The following is a 26370-nucleotide window of genomic DNA, read 5'->3' on the forward strand; positions in this document are numbered from 1 at the left end:
GATCGTGAGCACACACACAGCGCTTTGGGGCGGTGTGAGCTTCAAAGCAGAAATGTCGCTCAGTCCTTAGAAATCGTTCAAACAATCACGTGGATTTGTGTTTCCAGTCGTGTCCCGACTAAATAAAGGCTGATGTTATTCCCACATGTTTACGTCCAGCCAAGATGCAGATTGTAGCGTTTCCTGCATGGATTTTATGTTCATGCTAATGTTGTTAGCCCGTGTTAGCATACTGCTAATCCTGGCTTCTTTCCGGCTCCGTTTTTCAACAGAAAAAGCACTGACCACACGGATTAAAAATAAAACGATGAGCGAACAGGCGTTTCATAATAATCGTAACATTATTAAAAGCACGTTTAGAAGATCGTCTCGTATATTACCGAGCTGACATATCAATGTAATAGCCGCTCGGCGCTGTGTAACATTGTTTTGTATTGAATTGTTACATTCAATAAAGTTTGAAAAAAAAAGCCGCTCGGCGGAACTTATATCCTCTTCCGGTTTTTCAAACCCCACTGCGCATGTGCGAATGATTTATTACTACCGAAAGTGTGACCTTAGTGAACGTTTGTTATATTCTGAAAACATTTTTCTGTGCCCATGTACACGGTTGGATTCTAATCCGACCATTGATCCCATCAAAGTATTTTTCACATGTAACCGCGGCTTATGGTGTCGACTCGCAGCGTGCCGGGGGCGTGGCATCACGATGGTGTCTCTCCATCGGGATGTCACTCACCCATCACGATGGACGATGGTATCGTCCATCGGCACAACCCTAATATATTTGTCCATCAGTGGTGTAACTTTGAATTGTGTCACATGTTCACATTTGTTCATATTGTGTGCTTGGGCTATTAGCAGGCCTGCACATATCAGCCTCTGCAATACGCTTATTCCAACAGCAATCTCATGGCAGCTTGAAGTATTTAACAAATCGATTTAACCAATTGGATGGACCCCTCTGTCCTTGACCAATCGAATGGAGCCCTTTTATGTTAGATTGCTGCCTCCTATGCAGGCGTAGTTTGGAGAATTTAAGTCATATTGTCAATGCAATATTGATCACTAATATTGCACATTGCACGTTTTCTTGAAATTTTGCAGCCCTAGTCAGTAGCTGCTTCTTTAGTTTGCGTTTTTTTTGCGTTATTTAAGATGTGAAATAAATCGTTGCAGAAGCAACACTAAGCTATGTGGAACCAAAATGTGTTTACCTTGGTCGGGACTTATTGATATGCTGTCTTCTTCTCAGCTGTGCTACCTCCATGCTGAGCTCTTCAAGAAGCTTTTTGCCAAAGAGAATGCCAAGGAGAATGCCAAAGAGATAAAGAAACAGTTTGTGGAGTTTTACAACACCTTCCTTGACAAGGGTGCAGTAAGTAGAACACAATACTGGATTTCTATCATTCCCAAGAATAATTAAGAACAGTGAATCTGAAATTAGACAGCTGGATAAACATATAAGCTTATTAAAATATAAGCTTCATGTTTTCAATATAATGATTTCATTTGACATATATGTTTGCAAAATATAAAAGTGTTTCTATTTCTCAGGAAACATTAGCACTTGTTCTACACTGTGCATTTACTGTTATGAGGATCTTGTGGGCAAAAGACTTTTACAGCCACAAATCATTTCTCTTCATGCTCACATACTTTTATGGCTATACGTTTTCTTTACATGAGAAAAATGAAAATGGCAAAAACCCTAAATTATTCTACATTGGCAATTGTTACAGATGCATTCATTCTGTTTACAAAAGCAATACTTATATATACGTGGACATCACTTTACAACCACAGAATACTTCTGGAAGGGATACTCAAGAGGGAGAGCTCAGTATTTCATTTCTGGTGTTAGATGGACCCCTGGAGGATTTGTTTAGCTATTGCACTGCAGTGTTTTTCCTGCAAAAAAAGGTGAAGAAATAACACTTGTTTTAACAAAATATGAAAACAAAATCTGTATCTTCTTGTTTGCAATTTGTTTGCAGATTCTAAGAGTGTCCATTCCAGTCACAATATCCAATGAACTGGGTAAGTGACTGATTTGTAATTCGAAAATCCCATCGAGTCGACCTTGTTAAAAAAGAATTTTCACTTTCTTCACTCTTCTTCTTTTCCTAAGATCGAACCCGCGCAGATCTGCTTTCTGAAGAAGTTCAAAAGCGTTACGTTCAGGAGATCCAGAACCTGCAGATTCCTGACGTAAAGAAACAACTGGAGGACTTCAGGTCGGACTATTTCTACCTGCATTTATTATACCTCAAATATTTGAATCCAAAATAGCTGAATGCACATTTAATGGTAAACAAACTGTCCTTTCTAATGACAATCTGCACAAATGATGATGATGAGCAGATATGAACTCACTCATAACAATAAATGAAAAAAATGAATGATTTTCTGTTTACTTTAAGTTAGAATGAAATAGAATAGAATAGAACGTCGTTATTATTACATAATCTTACAAAGGGTAATTTACCCAATCCTGCTGCAACACAAAACCGTTCAAAACGACGGATCCTATTGGGCCACGACGAGTAGTCACTAAAGTCAAAAGTTTTCAGTTGGGTTGATTGAAAATAGGGAATCCATTGTTTTCCATTCTCTGGACTCGACGTAGTGAGCACCGCTATCTTATTACCACGTAGCTAGCTTCTCTCGGCCAGCAGCAACATCGGCTGTTTTCCACCAGTGTCGTCTGTCGATCTCTGCCTGAGATGGGTTTCTTGGCTTCTGACACATGTACTGTTCTGTCCGAACATGTACGCCGTGACCAAAGAGTCACACTCAATCTAAGCTAATGACATTTAGTTACCTCTCAGTCCGTCCTCTTTTAGTGTCCCCCCGGATGTCTCGGTACAGTTAGAATTCATCATCGTCTTTTAATTTGAATTTTAATTCAAAATTTTCAGAAAGGTAGGGGAAACATTGCACATCATTTGACTGATATTCAGGCTTTTCTTACTGATCCATTTTCCATCATATTTGCTTAAGTTGGCAGATAGTATTTGTTTTTATTATTTTATTTATTCTCCTTTTATTTCTGGCCTTTCTTTCACTTTTGTGTCTCCAGCAGCTAGACTTCTTCACAGGCTTTTCTTGAAGACGACGTACTCTGAGGCCTTTCTGTCTTGTTGTCAGACACTTGGAGAGCACAATCAGAGCATGTCACTTGAAAATGAAAACATGTCTACTTTGCCACGGACTAGGCCTGCACAATATACCGCAAATTTATCGTTATCGCAATATCCAGCTCTGCAATATGCATATCGCAAAAGACGGCGAATATCGCAATAAATCGCAAACCCAAAATGTGTTAAAACAATCTTCAAGCAGCTTGAAGCATTTAACAAATCAAATAAATCCCTTTATGCTTTGACCAATCAGATGGACGCCTTCCCATTGTTGACCAATCAGATGGAGGCCTATTATGTTAACCCTGGTCCTGAAGAGCCTCAACCCTGCCTGTTTTCCAGCTCTCCTTAAACAGCTTGCTGTTGATTGGCTGACTCAAGTGATTTCACATCCTGATTGACTGAACACACCTGATTTTGGTTATCATTATTGAGCAGTCTAGGGAGAATTGGAAAACAGACAGGGTTTAGGCTCTTGAGGACCAGGGTTAGCCCACCCTGACGTTTGTCCCCCATGTCGATGAGGGTCATTTGAAGTATTATTTTTAAACTGTTGCAATGAAATGGGAATGATGTTTTTGTATATTTTTCTATTTGTTTATTTACCGCAAATTTATCGTTATCGCAATATTGATCACTAATATCGCATATCGCAAGTTTTCCTCATATCGTGCAGCCCTACCACGGACAATAGCGTTGTTATATTATAATACAGGGCTTTTATATATTGCCAGAGCCACGGAATATTGGTGTTATAGGGAAGCTGTTATGATCTCTGAATATCCTGATAAATCTTTAAAAGAAAAAGTAGATTTTCTTTTTGTCCTTTACTGGTGTTATTGTTCAGAACCTGCTGTCTTTTCCATGGAGAGAAACACAAATATTTATAAACATTCAGACGGATCAGCAATTTCAGATGAGATTTGCTTTGTGAACCTTGCAAGTATATTTACATTAAAAGTCTAGAGTAGAAACATCAGCAGGATAAAAGAAAACATTAAAGCTGCTGCTAGCTGTGAAACTTTTAGAGTTTAGGTGAGAACAAATGAAACTGCTTCTTGTGATTGATATTTTTAGTTTGTTTGTTCATGACAGAAATGGAGTTTAAACTGCTTGGTTTGTGTTGATTAACACAGTGAGTTTATTTAGTTTATTTTCAAATATTGTCCAAAAGTAAAGCCTGGTAATGTAGAGGCTTGGTGTGAAATGTCGAACCGGTGTGAATCTCAGGAATCTTGCTCCAGACTTTTTTTCACAGCTCTATTCCGATAAATGAAAGACTTGGTGTCCGGCCGGGCACAAACCGCGAATATTAATTCAAATTTCAGATGGCACCTCCATGAATTAAAAGTGACGTCATCCATATGCCATTACCAAATCCTGATTGGTCCATGTTTGACCTGGTGTAACTTTCAATGTGCATTCAAGGCCAGGCGCTTTGTACGTAGAGCCTGAAATCTGCCGTGGAAAATTGCATAATGACGTGTGAACGCGAGAGTTTTGAATGCGGAAGCAATACTTAGACTTTTTATCGGCCGCTTGAACACACGTTTCCGAGGTTGGCGTGAACGTAGCCTAAAGGTCAATCATCTCTTCTTCTGGTTGGTTAACAACAGAAATGAAACAAACAACAATGTTTGGCCTTCAGACCACATTTAGGATCCAACATTAAAAAATAAAGTATTTTATTTAGAAAGACGGAAAATCACGATATTTCTCTTTTCAATGACTGGAATCAGTACATATTAGTTACATAGTACTTTTGCTTTAACATTGTCACCTGTGATTAAATCAAGAGGACGATCAATCAGCCGATAACTACACTGACTGTCATTAATGTAACTGTGGAAATTGTTCATTTGCAGGGCAATGAGCAGCTTCACATATGTGCTTTCAAATCTCTACTCTGTATTTAAAGATGTAGTTATAAATATATTATTTAAACCACATGAAAAATGTGACCCTCTGACAAACTTTCCATCCAGCAGTCTTTCTTTTTTTCTGTTCTTTGCAGACATAAGCGTATGATGGGGATGACCCAAAACGAAGAGGAGCTGATTGATGTTGAGAACCATTACCCCACTGACCGTGTCCCGATGAAGATGAAGGAGGCATATGTAGCTGAGACGCTGCTGGAGAAGATGTCTGACATGCAGTGAGTGTCTTTTTATTAATGGATAATCACTAGAAAACTCTATAAAATGGGTTGGTATCTGTTATAGGAGAGAAGGTTCTGAAATGCTCAGTTTTTGACCTGAACTTTGGACTTGCTTCCTCACACATGGAATACTTTTACCCTGAACTTTAAATACCTCCACCCCACTGGGCCATACGCATGCCTCCCTGTGAGCAGTGCTCTTATAACAATAAGTCATTAGGGTTAAAGTTACCCTTCCTGAGAAAATGCTGCCTAATCCTACATGCTCTTTTCATATCTACCAGTCACATCCTGCATGCACAGTTAGGCACACATCCTACTTTTTAAGCCACAATAATCTGTACCAAAGTGAAACTGAACACTAAAGACAACACAAATGTCTGCACTCTTTACTTTAAACAACGTTAAATTACCTTAGGGAATAGTAATAACGTTGCTTATTTTCTGGCATCATTTAGTTTTTGTTAACATTTCTGACATTTTTTCTTTGTCCCTTTCGCTTTTCTATAATAGTCAGATCACATTGGATTTAGAGATTTCAAAAACAAACATGTTGATGTCAAAATGTTTTAAACTAGCCAAGGTAACTTCTTAAAAATAAAGAAAACTGCAAAGGAATATGCATTGACATCACAGCAAATAAAAAAATGATGTTGAAAAAGGTTAGAGCTGTGACATTCAAGTTACCACAGCGGGCCACAAGCTCCCTGCTCTGCTCCATTCTGATGAATGAACTACTGCCGCTCTGCAGAAACTGTAGAAAACGACACTTGTATTTTAAATTTGGATAATAACGTCATGATCGTAGCTAAAAGACCTCTGGGAACGCTTTTACAATATATAAAATGATGATCGAAGTGGGACTTAAAGGCATTTCTGAGTTAATGGACGTAAAATAATTTGAGCTTTGCCATCAATAAAATTGTTGCTTTACTAATCAGGAACATTTGAACACATCATCTAGGAGGAGAATTGGCTGGAAACTGTGATTGGTTTGAATTGTCTTTCGTCAGACTTAGAACTATAGATAAAAGGATTTAATAAGCACCTTGGGAAAATTTGTCAGTTTTCCAACCAAAATCATTGTTCATATTCTTTAACTTTTTATCATGGAACTCAAATAAATCTCCCACAACAATAGAATGATGTTGAGGAATCGAATAAAAATATTGCTTTGAATGTAAAAAGTCAAACAAAGCCATTTCAGTTTCTGTTCTCCTCTAAGTCTAACTTTTTTTTTTTTAAAACAAACTAAATGAAAGCAGTCAGGTTCAGACATGCACACACAGATGGAGAAGATGCAGCGGAAAAATAGTGGAGTAATAAGCTCATTAGAGCAGGGAGCCTGAAGCTGAACTGGAACAGAGAACGCAAAGGGGCAAGAAGGAAATGGGAACGCAGGGAGGAAAAGATGGAGGCGGCTGTGCCACGCTGGCAGCAAGGCTTTACGCGGGCATTTTGCCAACGGGGGTGGGGCAGCTGTGGGGAAATGCATCTGAAGGAAGACTCTTGGTCTGACAGAGTCACAGGGTTATCAGCTTCTGCCAGGAGGACAGCTAGGAAAGAAACCAAGAGGTTTGGGGGAAAAGTAATCGGTCTTTGACCTTGTGGTTATTCTGTACTCGAAGGAAAGTAGACAGTGAGGGGCAGAGGGCAGAAGCATGTCTAACTTCATCTTGTCAGGAGAAAGGTAAAAAAAAAAACTAATGGAAGGATAGATGTGGTACGCACAAGCAGCTTTCTTCCTGTGGATGGACAGTGTAGAGGATCTGAACCACAGACGTCATTTTCCCTTTCAAGCCTTCCCTCGCAGCTTCCCTCGGATCTCAGTTTCTGCTGCACAAACTCTTCCTCGAGTCTCACTCCATTCATTTTCTTGACAGTCATCATCACTCTTCCTCTCTTCATGCTCAAAGCATCCCACAACACAGTGACTGCAGCCCATTTGTAGCTCATTGGTCTTTCTGGTGATGCAAACTTTGGATTGGTTTGTTCAGGAGAAATCCCTTCAAAACTCCTCCCACCGTGCATGTTCAGTTCCACGCACACGTGTCAAATTTCTGCAGCGTTGCCTGCATATTGCATCAGTCAAAAACATGCTTAAATGGATGGTTCCACTGTCCTGGAGTATTTGAAATTCTAGCTGCATGCGTGTAGCAGGAGAAACGTAAATCTTGTTGGAAGTTTTGGAAAGTTGAAGCTCTATTTTGCTTCATCCAGTTCAGGTTTGGAAGTGAAGCTTAAATTTAAGCTTTGCAGTTAGAGCTTTTGATTTCTCGTTTTGCACCTTTTTGGGGGGACTCTTGATAGAACATGATCAGTTGCTTCATCTTTGACTCCTACATATTTGTAAGCTTAGAATTGGATCCAGAGAAGAATAGTGACGTCAGGTTTAAACGACCCAAATCCCTGTATCCCCCGTAATCAGGCGAGCAAGAAAAAGACAAAATGTTACTTAAAAGAAAGAGGTGAGCTTGTGTTTGAAATATTTCCTTTTCCTCTTTTTTGGAATCACTGTTGATGCGTGTGCATTAATCCTTTTTTCAGACCTACAATTGTGATGGATGAGGAAAAGTGGTGAGTTTCATGCTTTTAATGAGTTTGGCTCCCTTTTCATTTACTAATGGTTTTAGAAAAATATAAATCTACCAATGATTTTAATGGCGTGAGTTATTCTAATTCTGCTTTTAGGATTCTTTTTGGAGTAATCACTAAAGAAATCTCCTCCTTTTCACGTCTTTAAACTCCTGCTATTCTCTTTCTCAACCTTTTCCTTCAACTCTATTTTGATCATCACATTTTTTATTAATCTTTCTTAAACTGTTTTTGCCAAATACTTTGTGCATTTCTCCAGAGTGGGGGTGCCCAATACGGTCAATTGTTGGGTTGGTATGGATAAATTGCTGGCCATCAAAAACGTAATAAATAAAACAAAAACAGAACGGCATGCCACTAAAGTGGCTGAGTTTTTCTTCCTCCTAAGCTTCACAAAGATGTGAGTGTTCAGTGTCAGACTCCTAACCGTGGATGTAACTGCTAAAGTACCTTTTTTTTAAAAAAAGAATTAACTGACCCTCGATCTGTCACTCCAAAAGAACCTCGAACAGAATCACATGAAATGTTGTTGTTATGGACACACTGTGCAAGCAGCATCACTCACATGACGACCACAGACACATGGGTCTGATTCAATACATGGTTGAGGGAAAAATGACAAAGGGACTTTTTAATCATGTTGCAACTTTTCATATTCATCTAATATATGGATTTAATTCAAATTAATTGTCTGAGTCACTTTAAAAGCAGCTTTTTTAAACTGTAATACTGTAATTTTTAAGTACAGTGATACAAACATTTCAAAAAATGATTTTATGATATTCTTTCAATGATGATGCATGGTTTTAATGTATATAGATATATATTAGTAGATCCTCACATGCTGAAACAGTGTGGGCACCCCTGCTCCAGACTATGCCAGCAAAGTGTGAAAGGATTGTTTTCTCTGCTTTGTGCCCCTAATGTGAAATAAGTAACAAATGCATTGTCAGTGGAAAAGATAAGCAGATTTTACTCAAAAAATCAAATAGTTTAATGGTCCAGTTAAAGAAATAAGCAAAACAGAAAAGAAATTCCAATTTTATTACATTTTATCTCCTTACTTTGTCCCCAGCCAATCCATCTTTGCAGCAGTGACGGCCTATATGAAGCACCTGGATGTTAAAACAAGGGGAGCTGATAGTAAGTCAAAGTCCAAAGGAATGTTCTTCAAGAGACAAACAAAGGTAAACACAAAGCCCTTCTTCCGGTTCTTTAAGTACATCGTAACAGGTCCACACTATGATGGGGCTAAATACGATGGTCACTTTTTGCAGCATTTGATGCTTTTGTTTGCCGCAGACCTTTCACCTCTTCAGCATCTACCTGTGTTGTCTTTTCAGACTAGGAAGGATGACACCCCAAAGAAGCCTAAACAGTTTTTTCCCAGCATTCCACCTTGGAGACCATGTATGTTTTATTCTTGTTTTGTCCTTTTAACTCCATTCTAATCATATCGTAATCTGATTTTTGAAGGTCTCTGTTAGATAATTATTCCAACTGTGGCTACACAGTTGATCTGCCGCAGAAAGGAATTTCTATAGCAGCTCTTGTCACTTTTTGAGAAGATAAATCTGATAAATAAAATGATTTAAATGTATCTACTGATTTAGAAAAAAAAAAGTGCTGCAACGGAAAGCTTAATTGCTTTATTTTGGTGGCTGTAGTCCAATGTTTGCCTGGTGTCAGCGTAAAGGAATATGGAGCTCCACAGCTGCACCTGTACCGCTGAATGATTGCTTTCTCATTATCAAATCACTGTTCAAAGTGGTTCAGCTCTTACGCTAAGCATGCAAAGGGTTTATATTTAATACAGCGTCAAGTGTTTTTACATACTGGTACAGCTGAAAACATGTTCTCCTGCGCTTCTTTTCCTGCTGCAGCCGATCCCAAACCAAAAACGGACAATGAAGGTACCCTTTGTTCAGAGCCTGCTGCCTTTTCCATCTGTAGAATGATCACAAACTAATCAAACTACAAGCATGCTTGCATGTTCCAAATAGAACTAGAGGCAGATGTTGGTGGGGCGTTGTTCTGACGTTGTGTCACAATAATAAATGTTTGTGTTAACACAAAGCTAACTTGAAGGATTCTTTTAAACTAACCCTGGTATCCACTTGGTAGAAACAAATTGCTAATTTTTCACCTTTGTTTTTTTTCCTCATAAAGTTTCTGCTACTGCACTCCCCCTTATTATTTTCTTATTTTTTATGGTCTGAGTTTCTGTTTCATTTTTTTCTGCAGCTGCATTATTTGTTGGTGGCCTAATGATCCCTTTTACCCTTTGTTCTCATGAAGTACACCCAAGTCGGGAGAGTACAAAAAGCCCCATGCCCGAGCCTCCTGTTCCTGTCAGCATCACCAAAAAGTCTTCCTTAATTGTTAGTGGGGAGAGCCATGATCGCCCCGGGAGCAACGACATCAACCCCAGCCAAGAGCCCACTCTTGGGGATGGTAAAGGTACGGAACGTGACCGTGCATAATGCTGTTTAAATGATGGAGATCCGAAATGACTGAGGCTGTATTTCACTGGTTCATAGGGGCAAAAGAGAACTTGATTAAAGAGCAGTTTGCTTACCTTCATGAATGTTTTTCACTGAAGGTCACACAAGCACTCGCTTGGAACCTCCATCCCAGTCGGAGTCGGGCGATGTGTCCCCTGTTGGGACTGTTGTGCCGTCTATCGGGGAGCCCGTCTCCCCCGTAGAACTCCCTGTGGAAGAGCCTGTGGAGAAAGAGAGGTGAGGTTCCTGACGGGAAAAACAGCTTATCTTAACGCCGTGTACTTACAAACTATGAGGATTTTTAAAATGATAAAAAGCAAACGATTACGTTTAGGAAACAGTGAAGGTTGTAAAACCAAAAGAAGTCTGTCTGAACTGTGCAAGCCGAGGGAGCGTGGTAAAACTCCCCCAGCTGTCTGTCCCTGCTGTGTGCTAGCTTTTGGTCTGCTGTCTGTTGCTCATGAGCGCTAGCAGCCTGCAGTTTTGAGAAGACTCCTCATCCAGTCAACATGGGCTAAGCCTCTATAACCTCCTCATCTTTTCTTACCCCATCTCCTTTATTCTTCTTCCAAATGACACACATTCTTTTCTCCACTGTTTTTCGGTCTTTGTTGAATTGTGTTCTGTTGCGATCTCAGGTTTATCTGTTAGCTTTATTACAGCTTTTTTGGCAGTTTTTGTACTTTTTTCTCAGAGCTTCCTGATGTTTGTTAGCAGCATGGAGGTGTTTCCCATTAGACAGAGATATTTGGAGTCTTCATATTTTTTGTGGCATCAAGATTAAGGGTGATCTATACGTGCTGTTTTTGTTTTTTTGTTAGCTGCTCATTTTATGTGCTTCCCAAGATGTCCGCATCCGCCGTGGTCAGGGTCCGTCCTTCGCCTCGCTTGTCTTTGCCGTTTGTGCGGTTACATGTTGTGTCCGGGGCTTTGTCGTCAAGTGTGGCATGCAGCTGTCATGGTAGCTCAAAACATGTTTAACCTGTCACTTTGGGGTGTGTGTATGTGGAGAATACACTAGTAAATGTGGCGACCAGTGGTCTGAAGGAGGGTGTGTAACAGTGTGGTGTCCCATATTTTTGCAGACGGAAGACAAGGTGGGTGTCAGCGCCTTGACAGAGTCACGGACATGCTTCAGGCCACACACTGATCAAATATGACGCAAACAGAGAGCGTGGCACTCGCACCCTTACACACCTCACTTTTAGTCTTGTGCTCCTGTACTGTTGCAACGTAAACATGGCTAAGTATTTCTCGAAAGAATTGGCTTAATTGTTGAGACAAGTTGAATTTTATTTTATTTTTTTTTACATTTTTTGCAGTTGTTAAACATTGTGTTGTTTTTCTGAAAGTCACTGTACAGCATAGTAAACTACAGAGGAATGAGCTGTCACTGCGTGATTCCTTGTTTACTGTTGTAGATCCGCATTTTAGTGCCGCCATGTTTAAATTGTATGAAACATGCATGTTTCCTTTCTGCTAACAGAGATATGCATGTCCCATTTTATGCATATTTCTTTGTCACTCTAGTTCTATTCATCTACCTTCCTGCTGGTTTATCTTGTTCTTCTCCCCCTTAACTCTTTACTTAATTTAATCTTTACATGATCTTTATATTTTGATTTCCCCATCCTGTGGTCTTTTTAAATTCTTTTGATTTTCTGTTTTTGGGTTCTTCATATCCTTTTGTTGTCCTTCCTGCACCTCTATCTGTCTCTTTTCATCCTCGTCTTACTGGTCCTCTCCCAACTTCACTCCCTAAGTAGGAAAATTGGGCGCAGCGAGAGCGCCCGTGTGGAGCGCCAGTCGTCCCGACGTCGTGGCTCTTCCCGGGTCAAACAGCCTCGCTCTCGTAGTGACGTGGACCTCCAGCTTCCTTCTGCCTTGACAACACCACCCTCCCCGCTCACCCCCCAGCACATCCATCCGTAAGATGGACAAACCTCTTCTTAACGCTCCCCAGCAGGAGTGGTGCTCAGCAGGGACAGACAGCATGTCCAAATGAGATCAGTGCAGCCACCTGCTTCATTCAAAACCAAACCTTACTTGAATTTTGATGATTCTTTGACAGTTTCAGTGATATTGAACATTTTTTTGATAATTAAAAACTTCTTTTCACTAAATGATCTTCTACATATTGGTAATGTGGTAAAATTTTAAATGCCAGCCTTTAACCCTTTAACACCGGAGCTTTAGCTCCAATTATGACCTTCTATCAACTACCAAAACTCCTCAACCGTTTATACAATTCACATCACTCCAGAGGATTCTGAAGCAGAGAAAAGCAGCCTTGCACGGATATGCCACACTTTACAGCAGTGACGTTTTTATGCAACTGATCAACATCAAACCAGCTGATTCTGTCATGGAGAAAAATATCTTTGTGCTGTTAGGCAACACTTTATGTTAGAAATGTGTTGCATAGTGGAGCCAAACGGATATGAAATCAGCTTCGTATCAGAATCAGCTGATTTACATTGATCGTGTTAATGGTCAAGGAGTTATGGTCTGTCTAAGAGTGTGTGTTATTGAGGTGAGCATTGCCGGTGTTACAGGGTTAAAAGGGGTGATCTGTTAAAACTGATACAACATAGGGCACTTTTGTGTTGTAAAGCTTAACAAAAGCTTAAATTCTTGCCAACAAGTTCTTCAAAATATTCATATTTCCACAAGTTCAATTACTTTATTGGTTTGGGCCATCATCCACAACTTTCCTAGTTGGAAGTCCTCCGTTTCAGTGTCTGGACTTTTTGCTTAGCAGTAACATTCACTTCAAAACAGCATATCTCCAACTAAGTAGGAACGCTGATATTTTGGCAACATAATCCAATTATATAATAAAATACTGTGACCAAAGTTGAAATCCCATTCAGGTTTCTCTGCGATCCTCTCTGCCACATTCAGACACAGTAAAACGCAGGAGATTGAAGGGAAGTGTCTCTGAAACTGTCACTAGAAACATTTACAATCATGTGAAATTAACCTACATGTAAAATACCAGTTATGATAGATTATGTTGGATATATTTGTTCAATGACATCAAATGAGTTATTAGAAAGTAAACAGCACAGTTCTTTTCTATCATTTGAACCAGTTTCTATTAACGGGTGTGACTAATCATAGTAACTTTACGTTAAACTGTTTAAATTTCTGAATTTTCAGAAGAAACCATCTGTTATTTAAACTAAACTGTTCCATACTGCAGTAAACCCAAGTTTGAAGTTCACCTATCCAGTACCAGATTATCCTATACTTTATTCTTTAAATGTTTCTTTTTATTTTATAGCTACCTACTCATTCTTAAATGCAGTGTTCTTCAACCCTTGTTTGAGCCACGGTTCACTTTTTCCTTGATAAAAATCACACCAGCAACCAAACCTGTAAAGAAAAAAAAAAGACAATATACAGTTATTCTTATCAAAGGGTATGAATAAGAATCAAACACAAATAAAAGGTTTTTATGACATCATGGCAATGTAAATACTATTTGGACCAATTGGGTAATTGAACAATTTCCCGCGGCACAGCTGACCTTCTCACAGCAAACACTGGTTGAAAAACACTGCTTTGATGTAACAGTAATCGTTCTTGAAACTATTTTATTTGTACTTTATTAGTTTTGAGGGTCCGATTTTGGCTCCAGACGGTCCTTGCCACTCCCCCACCATCTCCATTCCTTCACTGGAGGAGATAGACCCTCGCCTACAGGAGCTGGAGCAGGACCCGCCCAACTGGAGGGATGTGGCACCACGTGATGCCATAAAGAAGCTCAGCAAGAAGGAAGCAAAGAGACAGGAAGTGATAAACGGTGAGCAAAAGTAAAGTGAAACTTAAGTTAAAGGTGCCCAGCTGACACTGAACATCTCATTTGAACTCTCTGTGCTCCCCAGAATTGTTTGCAACAGAGCATGCTCATGTGCGAATGCTTAGCGTCCTGCAGACTGTTTTCTCCAAGCCTCTTGGGAGGGAGCTGCTCCTGACAGCTGATGAGTTGGAGACCATCTTCCCCAGTCTTGATGAAATCATTGAGCTGCACTGTGAGTGCCCTAAAAACTGCTTTTCACCAGGGGAACTTGACCTTCATATGCTCAGTAACTGTAGGTGTGATAACAAAGGCCATAACAAAAAATGATTGCCATCACACACTACTTTAAGGTTATGCAACATATACACTTCTATGTCTTTCTAGATATAAAAGAAACAATGTATTTATGACATTTAGCCATGGCGTGTGTCATGCTGAAGCTGTGGTTCTGTGTCTCAGATAACTTCTATGAGAACCTGAAGAAACTGCGCCTGGAGGACAACTACATTGTGAAAAACATCAGTACCACAGTACTTCACTTGGTGAGTTTGGCTTTTGTTTGTTTAGTTTCCCCTCCTATTTCCTGCAAATTTTCTTTATTTAGGAATACTTTCTTTTAGTACAATTGTAACTGTAGCCGTATTTATATAGTTATTGATTTATATTAGTCAACAGTCTCAATGTTGAGCTCGTTCAAGCTTCAGGGTTTTGTTTTTTCTGCTTGTTTTTAGTCCTCCTTCCTCTGACTTTGCATGTGTTTCAGTTTGGTGGCCCAGAGGGAGAATGGTTCCAGAAGCTGACAGCCCGGTTCTGCAGTCACCAGAAATATTCATTGGAGCAGATCAAAGCCAAGAGGAAAGACCCACGCTTCAACTCCTTTATCCTGGTACTTCATGCATTATCTCTGAAAATATCTCATATTTATATTTATTTAAGACCCACTCAGATAGAAATGGCGTTATTTGTGTTTTTAACATAATCTTGCAGAGGACTGGGCTGATGAAATCGATTAATTGATGAATCAATCCATAAAAATAGAGATCGATCTTTTATGCCTTCCCTTTCCAGTGATCTGATGCAAAACGGCAGTAAATCGAAAGTCCGATATCGTGATGCTAAGATATAATAGAATTTCCTGTAGAGCGGCTAATACTAACGCTTGTTTGACCTAAACATACATTGCTAAGTAAATGAACAACTTGATATACTCACAGGCAGGACTTTTCCAAGCTGTTTTAAGGAGACATTTTTTTTAAAAGTAACCATTTGTGGTCTAAAGCCCCGTTTTTCTTCTGGAATGAAGTGTAATGGTATAGCCTGAGCTCCCCCTAGTGGCCAAATGGAAATAGAGAGGCAAAACATGATGATCTGCACGTTTTCCTTTTTACAATTTACAGTACGCGAACTTTATCAGATTAATATGAATATCTTCAAAATATATTTAGAATATTATTGTTATTTCTTTTAACAAATCTGTGTAAACTGTGTTAATTCTAAATTGTATCGCGTTGAACTGTTGATACCAGCCCTATTCTCATGATGGAGGACAAATAGTAGTTAAGCTCAAAATTGCATTTCTTAGCATTTCTTTCTTCCAATTGTTGTGAATCAGGAGCAGAAAAAGATGTCGTTTAAAAAAGCTTAATTGTTATGTAAAATAAAATACAATGGGCGGGCCACAAGCTCCCTGCTCTGCTCCATTCTGATGCGTCCACCTGTGCACGACTAGATCCATGTTTTCCTCGTCCAAGCTGGCATCTGGCTAAAAACTGTACAGCTGGATAGCTCCAAATTAACCCTCCACCATTTCTCTTACAACTGTAATGCTAGGTCAGGGATGTGAGGGGCTGAAATCTAGCAGGAGAGCATTTAAACAGAGAGCTCTCAGTAACGGTGACGGAAAGAGGGGGCGGGGTTGCTCCCTGCCAACAGTCCTGCCCACAACTCACAGGCGAATTTCTGTTGCACTACTTCCACTCTGTAGAACCTGTCCTAGAAAATGACAGTTTTTTTTTTTTTGCTAAATTAACATAATTTAAAAACCACTGGGAAGACTTTTAAAACAGATCAAAAGATGAATGGAGTGGGACTTTTAAAATATAGAAGTGGAAGTTGTATAGATTCGCTCACATTAGCAAATGTTAACATTCTGTGTTGTCACATATCAACCCTAGGAGGCAGAAAGTAAACCGCAGTGCCGGAGGTTGCAGCTCAAAGACATTATTCCAACGGTGATGCAGAGACTCACAAAGTATCCATTACTACTGGAGAATATTGCAAAGAACACAGGTGACTCTCATTCCCTTCCTACACTATTTTCTCCTGCTAAAGTGAAGCAAATCGTTTGAATGCTGGCACACAATAATCATTAGGTTGTTTTTTTATTATTTTTATTTTAAGTCTATATTTTAACTGAAGAATCATGTGAAATAATGAGGATGTGTGGATTTTGGGTTCAGGTTTGTTAGACATGTTCTGCTTTTCTTAAAACCTGTGTCTTCTCTGCAGACAATTCAAACGAGAAGGAGAGGGTTGAGAAGAGCGCAGAGTGCTGCAAGAGGATTCTCAATCATGTCAATGATGAGGTCAAAAAGATGGAGAACCTGTTGGTGAGCAGCATGCACGTCCCACTCAAAGATGTTATTAAACAACTGTTAAGAATCTGTTGAAGTTCAAGTTAAGCTCCTAGGTTTTGTTTGGTTTAACTACCTTCACTTTATTTCTGAACGTTTAATCTTTATTATTGTCTCCAGATTCTGAAGGAGTATCAGCGCAAATTGGACACATCAGGGCTTAAAACGAGCAATGACCTTTATGTTGAATATAAGGTACTCTCTGTCCAACAAAGTTAGTTTTCAGTAAACTATCCTGCCTCAATTTGTTCTCATTCCTTTGTTTTTGTTTTTCCAGAATATTGACCTGACTCAGAGGACAATGCTTTATGAAGGTCCTTTAATTTGGAAAGTTACCAGAGAGAAAGCTGTTGGTAAGAAAACAGTTTGATACATTTGAAAGGAAAACGGTCAGCCTCACCTGAAAACTAAATGTGGCTCATTAAACCAAATAAACAGCAGTAAAGCAGTGGAAGCCACTAACTTTTGCACCTTACGTTTATGTCGAATGTAGAACAATTTCTTTTTGTTACCCAAAAGAGTCCCACTTATGTCAATACTTATTTTTGGCTAAGTGTTGTGGGTTTTTATTCCCCTTTTTGATATTTGAATATTGAAATCGGTGCAATAAGGAAACAGTGCTGTACTGCAGATGGTTGAGCTTTGTTTCCCCTTTAATAAAGGATTCAAAACTTTGAAGACTGTGAAGATGTCGTGAACCCAAAGTTCATTTAACAGATTATAATTTAAAGAGGTGGAACTGAGTGTTCTAGATCCACATGCTGCTAACAGTTATATCACCCCTCCTGTGTGCCTCCCACCTTTTTAGATGTACAGTGTGTGCTGCTAGGAGACATGCTGGTTCTTCTGCAGAAGCAAGATGACAAGATGGTCCTCAAGTGCCAAAGCAAGAGTACTTATGCACAGGATGGCAAACAGATGCTAAGCCCCATTATTAAGCTGGACTCTGCTTTCCTCCGGGACGTAGCAACAGGTTAGCCAAGCATAGCAAAGCTAGTTGACTTACAAAAACAGGTCTTTAAAAAAAAAAAAAACAACTCACCTTTATGTTGTTGTTTTCAGATCCAAAAGCTTTCTACGTCATATTTGCGTGGGAAAGTGGTGCTCAGATCTACGAACTAGTTACTCAGACTATTGGGGAAAAGAAAACGTGAGTGTCAAAGAAGTTTGTAAGTTGGATAAACCTAATCCAACATCACATGGTAACCCTGTTTGTTTGGATCTTAGCTGGACAGACAGAATACAGTCAGCAGTGGATGATCTTAAGAAGAGCGGAGCAACCATTAAGTTGATGCTGCCTACAATGGCTGGAGGAGTTCCATTAAGTCCCACCATGTATGGAAAAAATAAAAAAGAACACACAAAACAAAACCCTTTTTTGCCAGCCCAAAATAATGATTTCCAAAATCCCATTTCTTTTGCTTCAATGTCTCCATCAGGCCAAATGCCTCTTTGAGCCCAACAGATAACGGAAGTTTGAAAATCAGCGTTGGTGAGTCCACACTTGAACTTAAAACTAAAAAGAAATCATTTCATTTATGTCAACGTTCGTGTTTACCTTTTGGGAAGGCTTAAAGCAGCCATGTTTTCATCTTTAGATCAAGACAAGGACAGCTTGACTGACCACAAGACCTCAGATCCCAGGCACAGGCTGATAGATTTCCTTTCAGTCGAAAGCTTCGACCTGTTAGCCCATTCCAACAGCCTTCAGGAGAAGGTGGCCGATGATGCTTTGGATGAAGGTGAGGACGTCTCCTTTGACTTCTTTTGCTCATTTTGGAGAGGAAAGCATGTCAAATTTGATGTGATTCCCATGTTTTGATGTCACTCGGATTTATTTGTATTTTGTTGACAAAAATAGCATCCCAAGTTTTTATCTATTTCCTCTTATTATAAAACCAGATTACGTATACATTTTTATATTGTTTACCTTTTTCAGTCAGGTCACTGAAAAGACTATTGATCGGCAGCATCAGTTTATCAGAAGACTCAGAATTAGATGTAGAAATCAAAGTAAAACAAGCAGAAGAGCCCAATCAGGAAGGAGACGCGGCTTCTCTACCAGGTAAACATTGCTTTATTATCAATTTTTAGCAAATTAGCTCATGGGTTTTTGGAGATCCAGAGCCTCCAACGTAAAGCTAGAAGACAAAAAATGCATTTTTCTGCTAGCATAAATCTGATGTAAACCTCAGTGCAAAGGTTTTGCCATTGTTGATCACCTCTAAATAACTAGAGGATCCATTCAAATAGCCTCTCTGTTCACAGAAGAAGGTCAGAGCACAGACAAAAGCCCAGAAGAGCAGACCGCCAGCACCGCCAAAAGCGAAAGTCCTGAAAAAGAAGAAAAAGAAGAGGAGGACAAGAGCATCAGTGCACCCCTGGTGCTCTCTCAGGAGAGGAGAGAGGAAGTCTGCAGAAGGCTGTGCAGCTTGGAGGAACAAATAAAGAGACTGCAGGTGAATAGCAGGAGATATTAGAGGACAGACTGTATGATGGGCTGATAGATTTGAGACAACCAAAGATTGGAGCTGAGTGGAAAGAGACAGAGAAGCAGGTATTTAAGCCAGGATAACTTAAGTAAGGATCCAACAAGGGACAAAATGGGGCCAAATGGCACCTTAGAGAAACTAGAGAATAGAAAAGCATTTAACCACTGCTGTTACTGCTTTGCTGAAAATTGCCTGGTGAAATTGGACTTTTCTAAAACGGTCGTTTTGTCCAAAACCTGCAATGGGATGTGTCAGGAAAACAGCGAGGCAGATGAAGAGAGGATGTTGAGGAGAGGATTGCGTTTATCTCTAAGTGGGTTGTTCTCTGTTTCTAAGGTGGTATTGATTTTGTTTTGTAGACTGTAGAAGAGGCGCACCACAAACTGCAGGAGGCCCTTTCCAAGTTCACTCTAGAAGGGGGCAACTTTTAGTAAGGCAACTTTGCTTCTCCAGGTGAGATCATTTGAACTTGATTTCTTTAGGTTCTTCATTACTAGAGGCCAATGTGAGGATTTCAGAGCTCTTCTTGTTTTGTAATACAAAATCCATTCAATAAAACATCAAAAGAAGATTGTTTTTAACATGATCATAACTGTAATGTATGTATGTCACGTATGAAGTAATGCTGGAAGTAATAATGATAATAATACTCTGTGTGCCGTTCAACATGTCCTGTTCTTCTCTCTAGGTTCCCACTGGTTCTGGTTCGCTTTCAGAGGCTTCCCTGCAGACAAACTTTCTTATGTCCCTGATACACGTTAGCTGGATCCTTGTCGCTTTTATTCTTTCATTCACGGCTTCTTGCGGCCAAAATTAAGTTTAGATTCTGTCGGTTTGGTGCACAGTCCAGTGGTTCAGTAATAGAACATTGGCACTGTGTGAAAATTTGTATGCACAGTTTACCAAAAAACAAAAAAAATCTTTTCATTGGGATTTAGGTTTTTATTTTTTGTGGAGATGATGCAAAAAGCAATATTTTGGTCTGAGTCAGAACTCTGCCTATTAAATTGTAATGACTGCATTCTGCTGTAACACACAAATGCACACCGAGACATGCAAGCTGTAAAGTGGTTTTCAGAAACGCCAAAAAATAATAACATTGTACAGTAAATGATTAAGCCTTAATAATTTTATGTAGCAATAGATGTATTGAGAAATGAATGCTGATATATATCTATATATATTGTTCCTTATATCTATGCCAAAGTACAGGAGAGATGCACTTTTATTTCTTGATCAAAACAAGTTGAGAAGACATTTTTTTTTCTGTTTGTGTGACTTCGGCTCTCTATTTCGAAATGCTTTTTGATCAGATGGGCTTAAGAAAACAGCCCTCATATTTACAAAGACACATTTGTGTAACAAGGAAGGACCTTTTTGCTTTGATAGATTTGCTTGTTCATGAAAAGGCATTTCTAAAAAGTGAAACTATAGACAATCATGCTTTTGATAACGGAGGCTTGTTTGTATGTATTGCTTTTAGTGTTTATTCCTCCGAGTCTGGTTAGGTCAGCGGGTTGCCTCATCTGAATGAGACTGTTACAACACTGGGGCTGAAATGGAGAGAAGCAGCTGGACGGGAACAGCAGAAAACCTGGGATATATGATGGAGACCGAGCGATTTTAGGGGGTTTGCTTTTGGTTTCAACTGCTTCAACTATATAGTCATGAGAGTGCTGTGCAGATGAAATACTTTGGCATGGAGACACTCAGCCCTTTTCTGCAACAATTCCTGCAATGTTACCTTCTCCTAGACAGTTGGCAGTTACTGATCTATTTTGATTTAAGCACATAAACCGACCTGGATCTTAGGAGTTTTTCCCTGATTATTACAAAAACACCTTCCCTGGTAGCACTATTAATGATAAAACTGAGCTTTCTTTTGCATTTGACTGATCAGTTGCTTGTAATTATTGTTTTTGTGGCATCATTTTTATCATGGAGGCTGTATACCAGGACCAAATGCATAGAGATCCTTATTGGAGCTACAAAAACAAAAAAACTCAAACCAAAATTCCTCCTCTCTCCTTTAATTTACATTTACTTCTGTGAGGAAAATTAAAATAATTTCTCACAAGGAGAACTACAGTGAAAGGGCTTTTAGTGGCCTCTTGAATAAAAGACTAAAGAGCAAACCTGAAGTTGGACTCGTGGGACCTGAGCTTTCAATACAGGGAAAAGGAAAAGAGGAGGAAGGAAGGAAGGAAGGAAAGCTGCAGACAAATGCTCCTCTTTCTGACATTGAGATCAGGTTCACTACCTTTTAGATTCACTTACATTGGTGTTGCAGAGAATTCCACCCAATGAACCTACTGAACTGCAGTGCTTTTTAAATCAATCATAGCTTTGTTTTGGAACATTACTCCCATTCTTTTCTTCCTCATAAAAACTGTATGTGCCATTGTTACCTTGAGGAAAAGAGCAGTGGTCTCTCTTGATGGCATCATAGGCTTTCTGCTGGACATTTTTCCAATCATGGTTTTGTTTTCATTTGATTTTTCGTATGCAAGTTAGGGAAGTTTGATGTGATATTTTATAGAACGGCTTTGCAGAGATGTACTATATGTATGCCAAATATGTGAAATAAACTTTACTAAATGAATTTACCAGCCATGCATATGTGTAACAATAGATTCTCTTACTGTCAGAATGCACTCAAGCTAAATAGCACATTGTGGGAAACATTTATAACTGTAGACGCTGATGAAAGTCAACTTCCCCTTGAGTTTTATTGACCATTTTAGGCACTTCCTCTTTTCTGTTTTTATGTAGGATGTATTGATTTTTCCCCCCCCCATTGTTTTTCTTTTAAACGTATGTGTTTAGGGCTTTGCCTTTTTATTTCCTTTACATTCGGTTGTATTGGTAGATTTTTAGGACCAGCTTCATACAGTTGATTAAAAAAAGGCAAGATTTCTTCCACATTATGAAATATTATATGATGACCTACTATGTTGATTAAAAGTAACCTTTTTTTTCCCCATCTCCCTTTTTATCCGCTCTATTTGAGCTCATTGAAACATCTATTTCCATTTAGGAAAAAAGAAAAAAAACCTGCTCCCTGTCATCATAGCCTCAGACTTTTTGTGTGTTTTGTTTTTCGAAATGAATATCCAGGAACTGTATTGTGTATTTGTTGTGAACATTAATTATGTAAGAGGCTCTAAATTGATGTATATCTAAGAAAATTTGTGGTACTTTTTTAATTCTTTATTTTTAAATAAACTGGGGACATTCAACGCTGTTTTGTTTTTATATGCTTAACAGCTGAAAATGCTTTAAATTTGATGGTAATTTTTGATATTTTATTATTTTATTTAGAAGTTTAAGTCGAGAAATTATTTCTATGGTTATTCATGCATGTTTATTCTTTAAGGAAAAACACACTGTTAGTAGAATAACAAACAGTTAATTCTGGGTGTATTCTCTGAATAAAAGCCATGTGGTTTTTACAAATATTAAGCATTTTGTAATATAATATTAAGATGGCTTTAGCTGTTTTTCCACTGCAGTTAAACGTTATTGTTAAATAAAAAACACTTAGTTTGGCTGTCCATACATTCATATTATATTCTTAACCTGGTGAAGAGCAAACCCAGCTGCTGCTTGGCGAAGGCGGGAAACACCCTCAACAGGGCCACGCACACAAAAAAGGTCCCAGCCAGGATTTGAACCAGGACCAGCTTGCTGTGAATTGAGAGCGCCAGTCACTGCACCACCAAACGTGACAAACGGCCTGAAAGTAGTATGCCTGCACCTCTGTGCCTGACAGTTGGGATGATGTGTTCATCCAAAGAATGGTAAATGGCGAATACTTATATAGTTCTTTCTACCCTCTTTCGAAGGCCCAAAGTGCTTTACAGTCGCAGTCCAATTCACACACTGATGGTGGCTCCGCTGCCGAACACTGGTGCCAACCTCCCACCAAAGGCAAGGTGGGGTACAGTGTCTTGCCCAAGGACACTTCGACACACGCGCGTGCAAGGCAGGAATCGAACCTGCAAACTTACAATGATGGGTCGACCGCCCTACCGCTGCACCACAGCCACCACATTGTCACTTTGGTCTCATCTTTAAACACATTACATTTACCAAGAAGGTTTGCATAATATCCTGATACAATTTTAAAAAATCAAAACCAGTGTTTGTAGCAAGAAATACTACCAGCAAATTTTTTTGTTGCTATTAAAGCGTTATAATTCAAGTAAATAAGCCAACTGAGACCTCAATAGTGTCAGTTGTTTTCTGAAACAAGTTAGGAAACCTCTTTCACAGTGAAATGGTCTTTTCACTCTTTCAAATGAACAGGCAAGATGCAAATTCACATGTGAGATATCTGATGAAACATCTGGTTCTATGAACGGCCCCCTCTGCTGCTTACCATGACTTTCTCTCACTGTTCCCACATTTTGATCACTTTTGTTTACACGAGTGGTGACATTAATCTGTTTGCCAGTGATCTACGGTTACCTAGAAATGTTTTAAAAAGGTTTAAAAAAACCTTCATAACTGTTGGTCCCACTTCACTTCAGTTTTTGTTTTTCCGTTGCCAAATACATGTCTAACATTTAAAGTGTATGTTCAGATAGAAAGTGTTTTTTTTTTTGCAAAACGGGGGCGGTCCAAAATCTTTCAAGCATGAATCCTGACAGAGGCTGAAAAGATCACGAGGGATCACAAAAAGAGAAGAGGGGCTAAGGAGATCAAGAAGTTATCGAGTTTTTTCAGCAAATATTTTGTTCCAAAAGAGAACATGGCGATGTTTTTGTTCTTTGTCAGTTGCAGCATGTTGGGTAGGTCATTTACTTCAATTTTTTTTTCTAATTGTTTTTTTCCCCTCCTTTTATAAGATTAAATTGAAAAAAATGGATCATTTAAATTCAAATATTGTTCATATTCATGTTCATGAAGAACAATTGACTCCAGGCTTCTGCATATCAGTTTTTGTTCCAAATGTGTTTAATGTTTTATTCAGTTTGAGTTTTGCTTCAGTGACCCACACTTCCTGTCTGAGCAGATGGCTCTGCTGTCTTTTTTGCTTCTCTAGTTTTGTTCTGACTGTATAGTTTTGCTTTGTTTTTACATTTTTTTTGTAAGTTGTTTTAAAGATCCATCAAATAACATCTGAAAATGATGTACTGGTTTGTCCCACAGGTGGTATCGTTGAAGCTGAGGTGGTTTTGGGGATGGACAGGCCCTTTCAGAGGATTCGGCTCTCTGACAGAGCTGAGCTGAAATGCTGCTTCCAGAACTGGGATAAAGGTTTCCATTGGGTCAAGAGTAAAAAAGCCTCTGAAAGGGTGGAAGAGGTTGCCATGTCCGAGCTTGTGACAGCGACCACTCGAATGCCGATCAAGAACAACTGCAGCATTCTGACCTTCAAGTCAGTGCAGCTGAACGACACTGGGATGTACCTGTGCCGGCTGAACGTGAGCTTCATCCACACACATGGCACCTACATGCAGGTCTATGGTGAGTATGCAGGGTGGGTGAGGGAAATCAAGAGAACTCTCAGCACTTCTTACTCATAAGCCATAAATCCTGTTAACTGTGGCCTAAGAGCTTTGTGGAAAGCAGTGTCGATACATGTTGCAGAGCAGCTAACCGTTACATCATGAGAAGGTCCTGGTTGCACAATGTTGCCCAATAGTTCACTAAAAAAAAAAACACCGGATCAAATATTACAAAACTTTTCAAGGTGATCCAAACACCATATATTCATTTCAGTTATAGATGGCAGTTTGGACTCTTTCATTTGACAGAAATGCTTACTTTTGCTCCTCTGTTTTGTTATAGAAAGTGTTCTTTGTGTTCAGAAAGTCAAATAACTTTAAGATCAATTGTTTTGAAAGTATTGGAAGTACCGGTAATTTTTTTTGCATTGAATTTACTTTTTTTTTTTTAAGTTTTGCACTTGTTCCCTCAAATGAAAGTTTTTATGAGCTTGTTTAGGTTTGACACTTGAACCCTGTCTGAATATCTAGTGCCAATGGAAAAAACGATCAATCTCAGTGAAAGCACCAAAAACCTTATCCTGATGACTGAAGGAATCCTCCTGTTTCTGTGTGTGGTGGGCCCATCCTTCCTCTTTCTGTCTAAGGTCAGAAACTCCTATGATGATACGTTTTCATATTCAGTGTTTTTCAAAGAGCTGTGTGGAAGTTTTAGAAATTCAGCTACTCCGTGGCTATGTATAGCCATGTATTTCTGAAATATCCCTTCTATGCAAATTTGCACACTGTAAACAATTAGCAATTTTGTGCTTTGTTTTTTTCACAGAAAAAACATGAAAATAAACAGGTGATGAAGAAAGAAAAAATGGAGGAAGAAAACATTTACCAGGTAATCCTCATATTACTCATCACATTCAATCCACAGCAGAAATTTGAAACATGTTTTTCCAAACCTTTTTCTACACATTTCATATAAATCATATAATCCCTTACTTGATTTCCTTTGGTCTTTGTGTTTTCAGGGGCTAGATTTGGATGACTGTTGTACAGCATATGACCATATTGAGCGTCCCCAGGGATATGGGCATTACCAGGATGTGGGCACCACTGTCAAAGAGGGGGAAGAAATCCAGCTGGAAAAACCCTGAAGGAAAGTTGAGGGAAAAAAAGCCACCAGGCCCTTTGGAGATTACACAGCAGCCACATTGAGCTTTTGCCAGCATATATATATATATATACTTTTTTTTTAAAATATGCCATGTATTTTAACAAATATATGTATTTTGCTAAGCAATTTATATACTTAAATGAATTAAAAAAAAAAGATTTCTAAAAATGGGCTGTCAAAATGTAGATAATTCACTTGAGAAAAAGCATAGCAAGTATCCCAGCGTAGGGAGCACACTATAGGTAAATTGAAACATTTTTAGTTTGCAACATATAGATCGTATAAAAAAATTAACCCGAGTTTTTCGTTGTTTTTTTTTTTTGGGGGGTTTCTAAAAAACACAAATTATTATATTTTCCAATCTTAGGAAGAAATCTTTGAAGATGTGAATAATAACAAATCTAATGAACTCCACAATT

General features: G+C 39.0%; 2 protein-coding genes across 9 annotated transcripts in view; both read left to right on the plus strand.

The window, feature by feature from the left end:
* The window catches only part of arhgef1 (Rho guanine nucleotide exchange factor 1), a 43769-nt gene extending 21200 nt beyond the window's left edge, over positions 1-22569 (plus strand). For 2 of the 8 annotated variants that reach the window (XM_011485510.3, XM_011485511.3), the window contains exons 4-32: positions 1256-1378; positions 1998-2040; positions 2132-2237; positions 5158-5298; positions 7849-7878; positions 8972-9083; positions 9240-9306; positions 9780-9809; positions 10195-10356; positions 10499-10637; positions 11486-11497; positions 12164-12328; positions 14018-14208; positions 14291-14437; positions 14665-14747; positions 14969-15091; positions 16380-16494; positions 16714-16814; positions 16959-17033; positions 17116-17191; positions 17647-17811; positions 17901-17988; positions 18066-18173; positions 18278-18330; positions 18437-18580; positions 18778-18903; positions 19107-19297; positions 19690-19783; positions 20019-22569. In XM_011485510.3, the coding sequence (XP_011483812.1) occupies positions 1256-1378; positions 1998-2040; positions 2132-2237; positions 5158-5298; positions 7849-7878; positions 8972-9083; positions 9240-9306; positions 9780-9809; positions 10195-10356; positions 10499-10637; positions 11486-11497; positions 12164-12328; positions 14018-14208; positions 14291-14437; positions 14665-14747; positions 14969-15091; positions 16380-16494; positions 16714-16814; positions 16959-17033; positions 17116-17191; positions 17647-17811; positions 17901-17988; positions 18066-18173; positions 18278-18330; positions 18437-18580; positions 18778-18903; positions 19107-19297; positions 19690-19761 (2988 nt within the window). In that variant the 3' untranslated portion in view covers positions 19762-19783; positions 20019-22569. Of the gene's footprint in view, positions 1-1255; positions 1379-1997; positions 2041-2131; positions 2238-5157; positions 5299-7848; positions 7879-8971; positions 9084-9239; positions 9307-9779; positions 9810-10188; positions 10357-10498; positions 10638-11485; positions 11498-12163; positions 12329-14017; positions 14209-14290; positions 14438-14664; positions 14748-14968; positions 15092-16379; positions 16495-16713; positions 16815-16958; positions 17034-17115; positions 17192-17646; positions 17812-17900; positions 17989-18065; positions 18174-18277; positions 18331-18436; positions 18581-18777; positions 18904-19106; positions 19298-19689; positions 19784-20018 lie in introns of all 8 variants that reach the window. The other 6 variants (XM_011485513.3, XM_020710275.2, XM_011485515.3 and 3 more) reach the window with 6 other exon arrangements.
* A 1402-nt stretch (positions 22570-23971) lies between these two features.
* On the plus strand, positions 23972-26282 carry cd79a (CD79a molecule). Its single transcript, XM_004078238.4, has 5 exons — positions 23972-24123; positions 24485-24802; positions 25315-25430; positions 25610-25672; positions 25806-26282. The coding sequence occupies exons 1-5, from the start codon at positions 24084-24086 to the stop codon at positions 25929-25931; spliced, it is 663 nt and encodes a 220-aa protein (XP_004078286.1). The 5' UTR covers positions 23972-24083; the 3' UTR covers positions 25932-26282.
* The last annotated feature ends 88 nt before the right edge of the window (positions 26283-26370 follow it).

The sequence above is a fragment of the Oryzias latipes genome, chromosome 16 (genome assembly GCF_002234675.1).
Source record: "Oryzias latipes chromosome 16, ASM223467v1".
NCBI classification, from domain to species: Eukaryota; Metazoa; Chordata; class Actinopteri; order Beloniformes; family Adrianichthyidae; genus Oryzias; species Oryzias latipes.

Coding starts and splice junctions, on each gene's coding strand:
- cd79a (XM_004078238.4), top strand. CDS start 24,084: ATGGCGATGTTTTTGTTCTTTGTCAGTTGCAGCATGTTGG. Junction 24,124..24,484: donor TGTCAGTTGCAGCATGTTGG/GTAGGTCATTTA, acceptor TTTGTCCCACAG/GTGGTATCGTTGAAGCTGAG. Junction 24,803..25,314: donor CACCTACATGCAGGTCTATG/GTGAGTATGCAG, acceptor CTGAATATCTAG/TGCCAATGGAAAAAACGATC.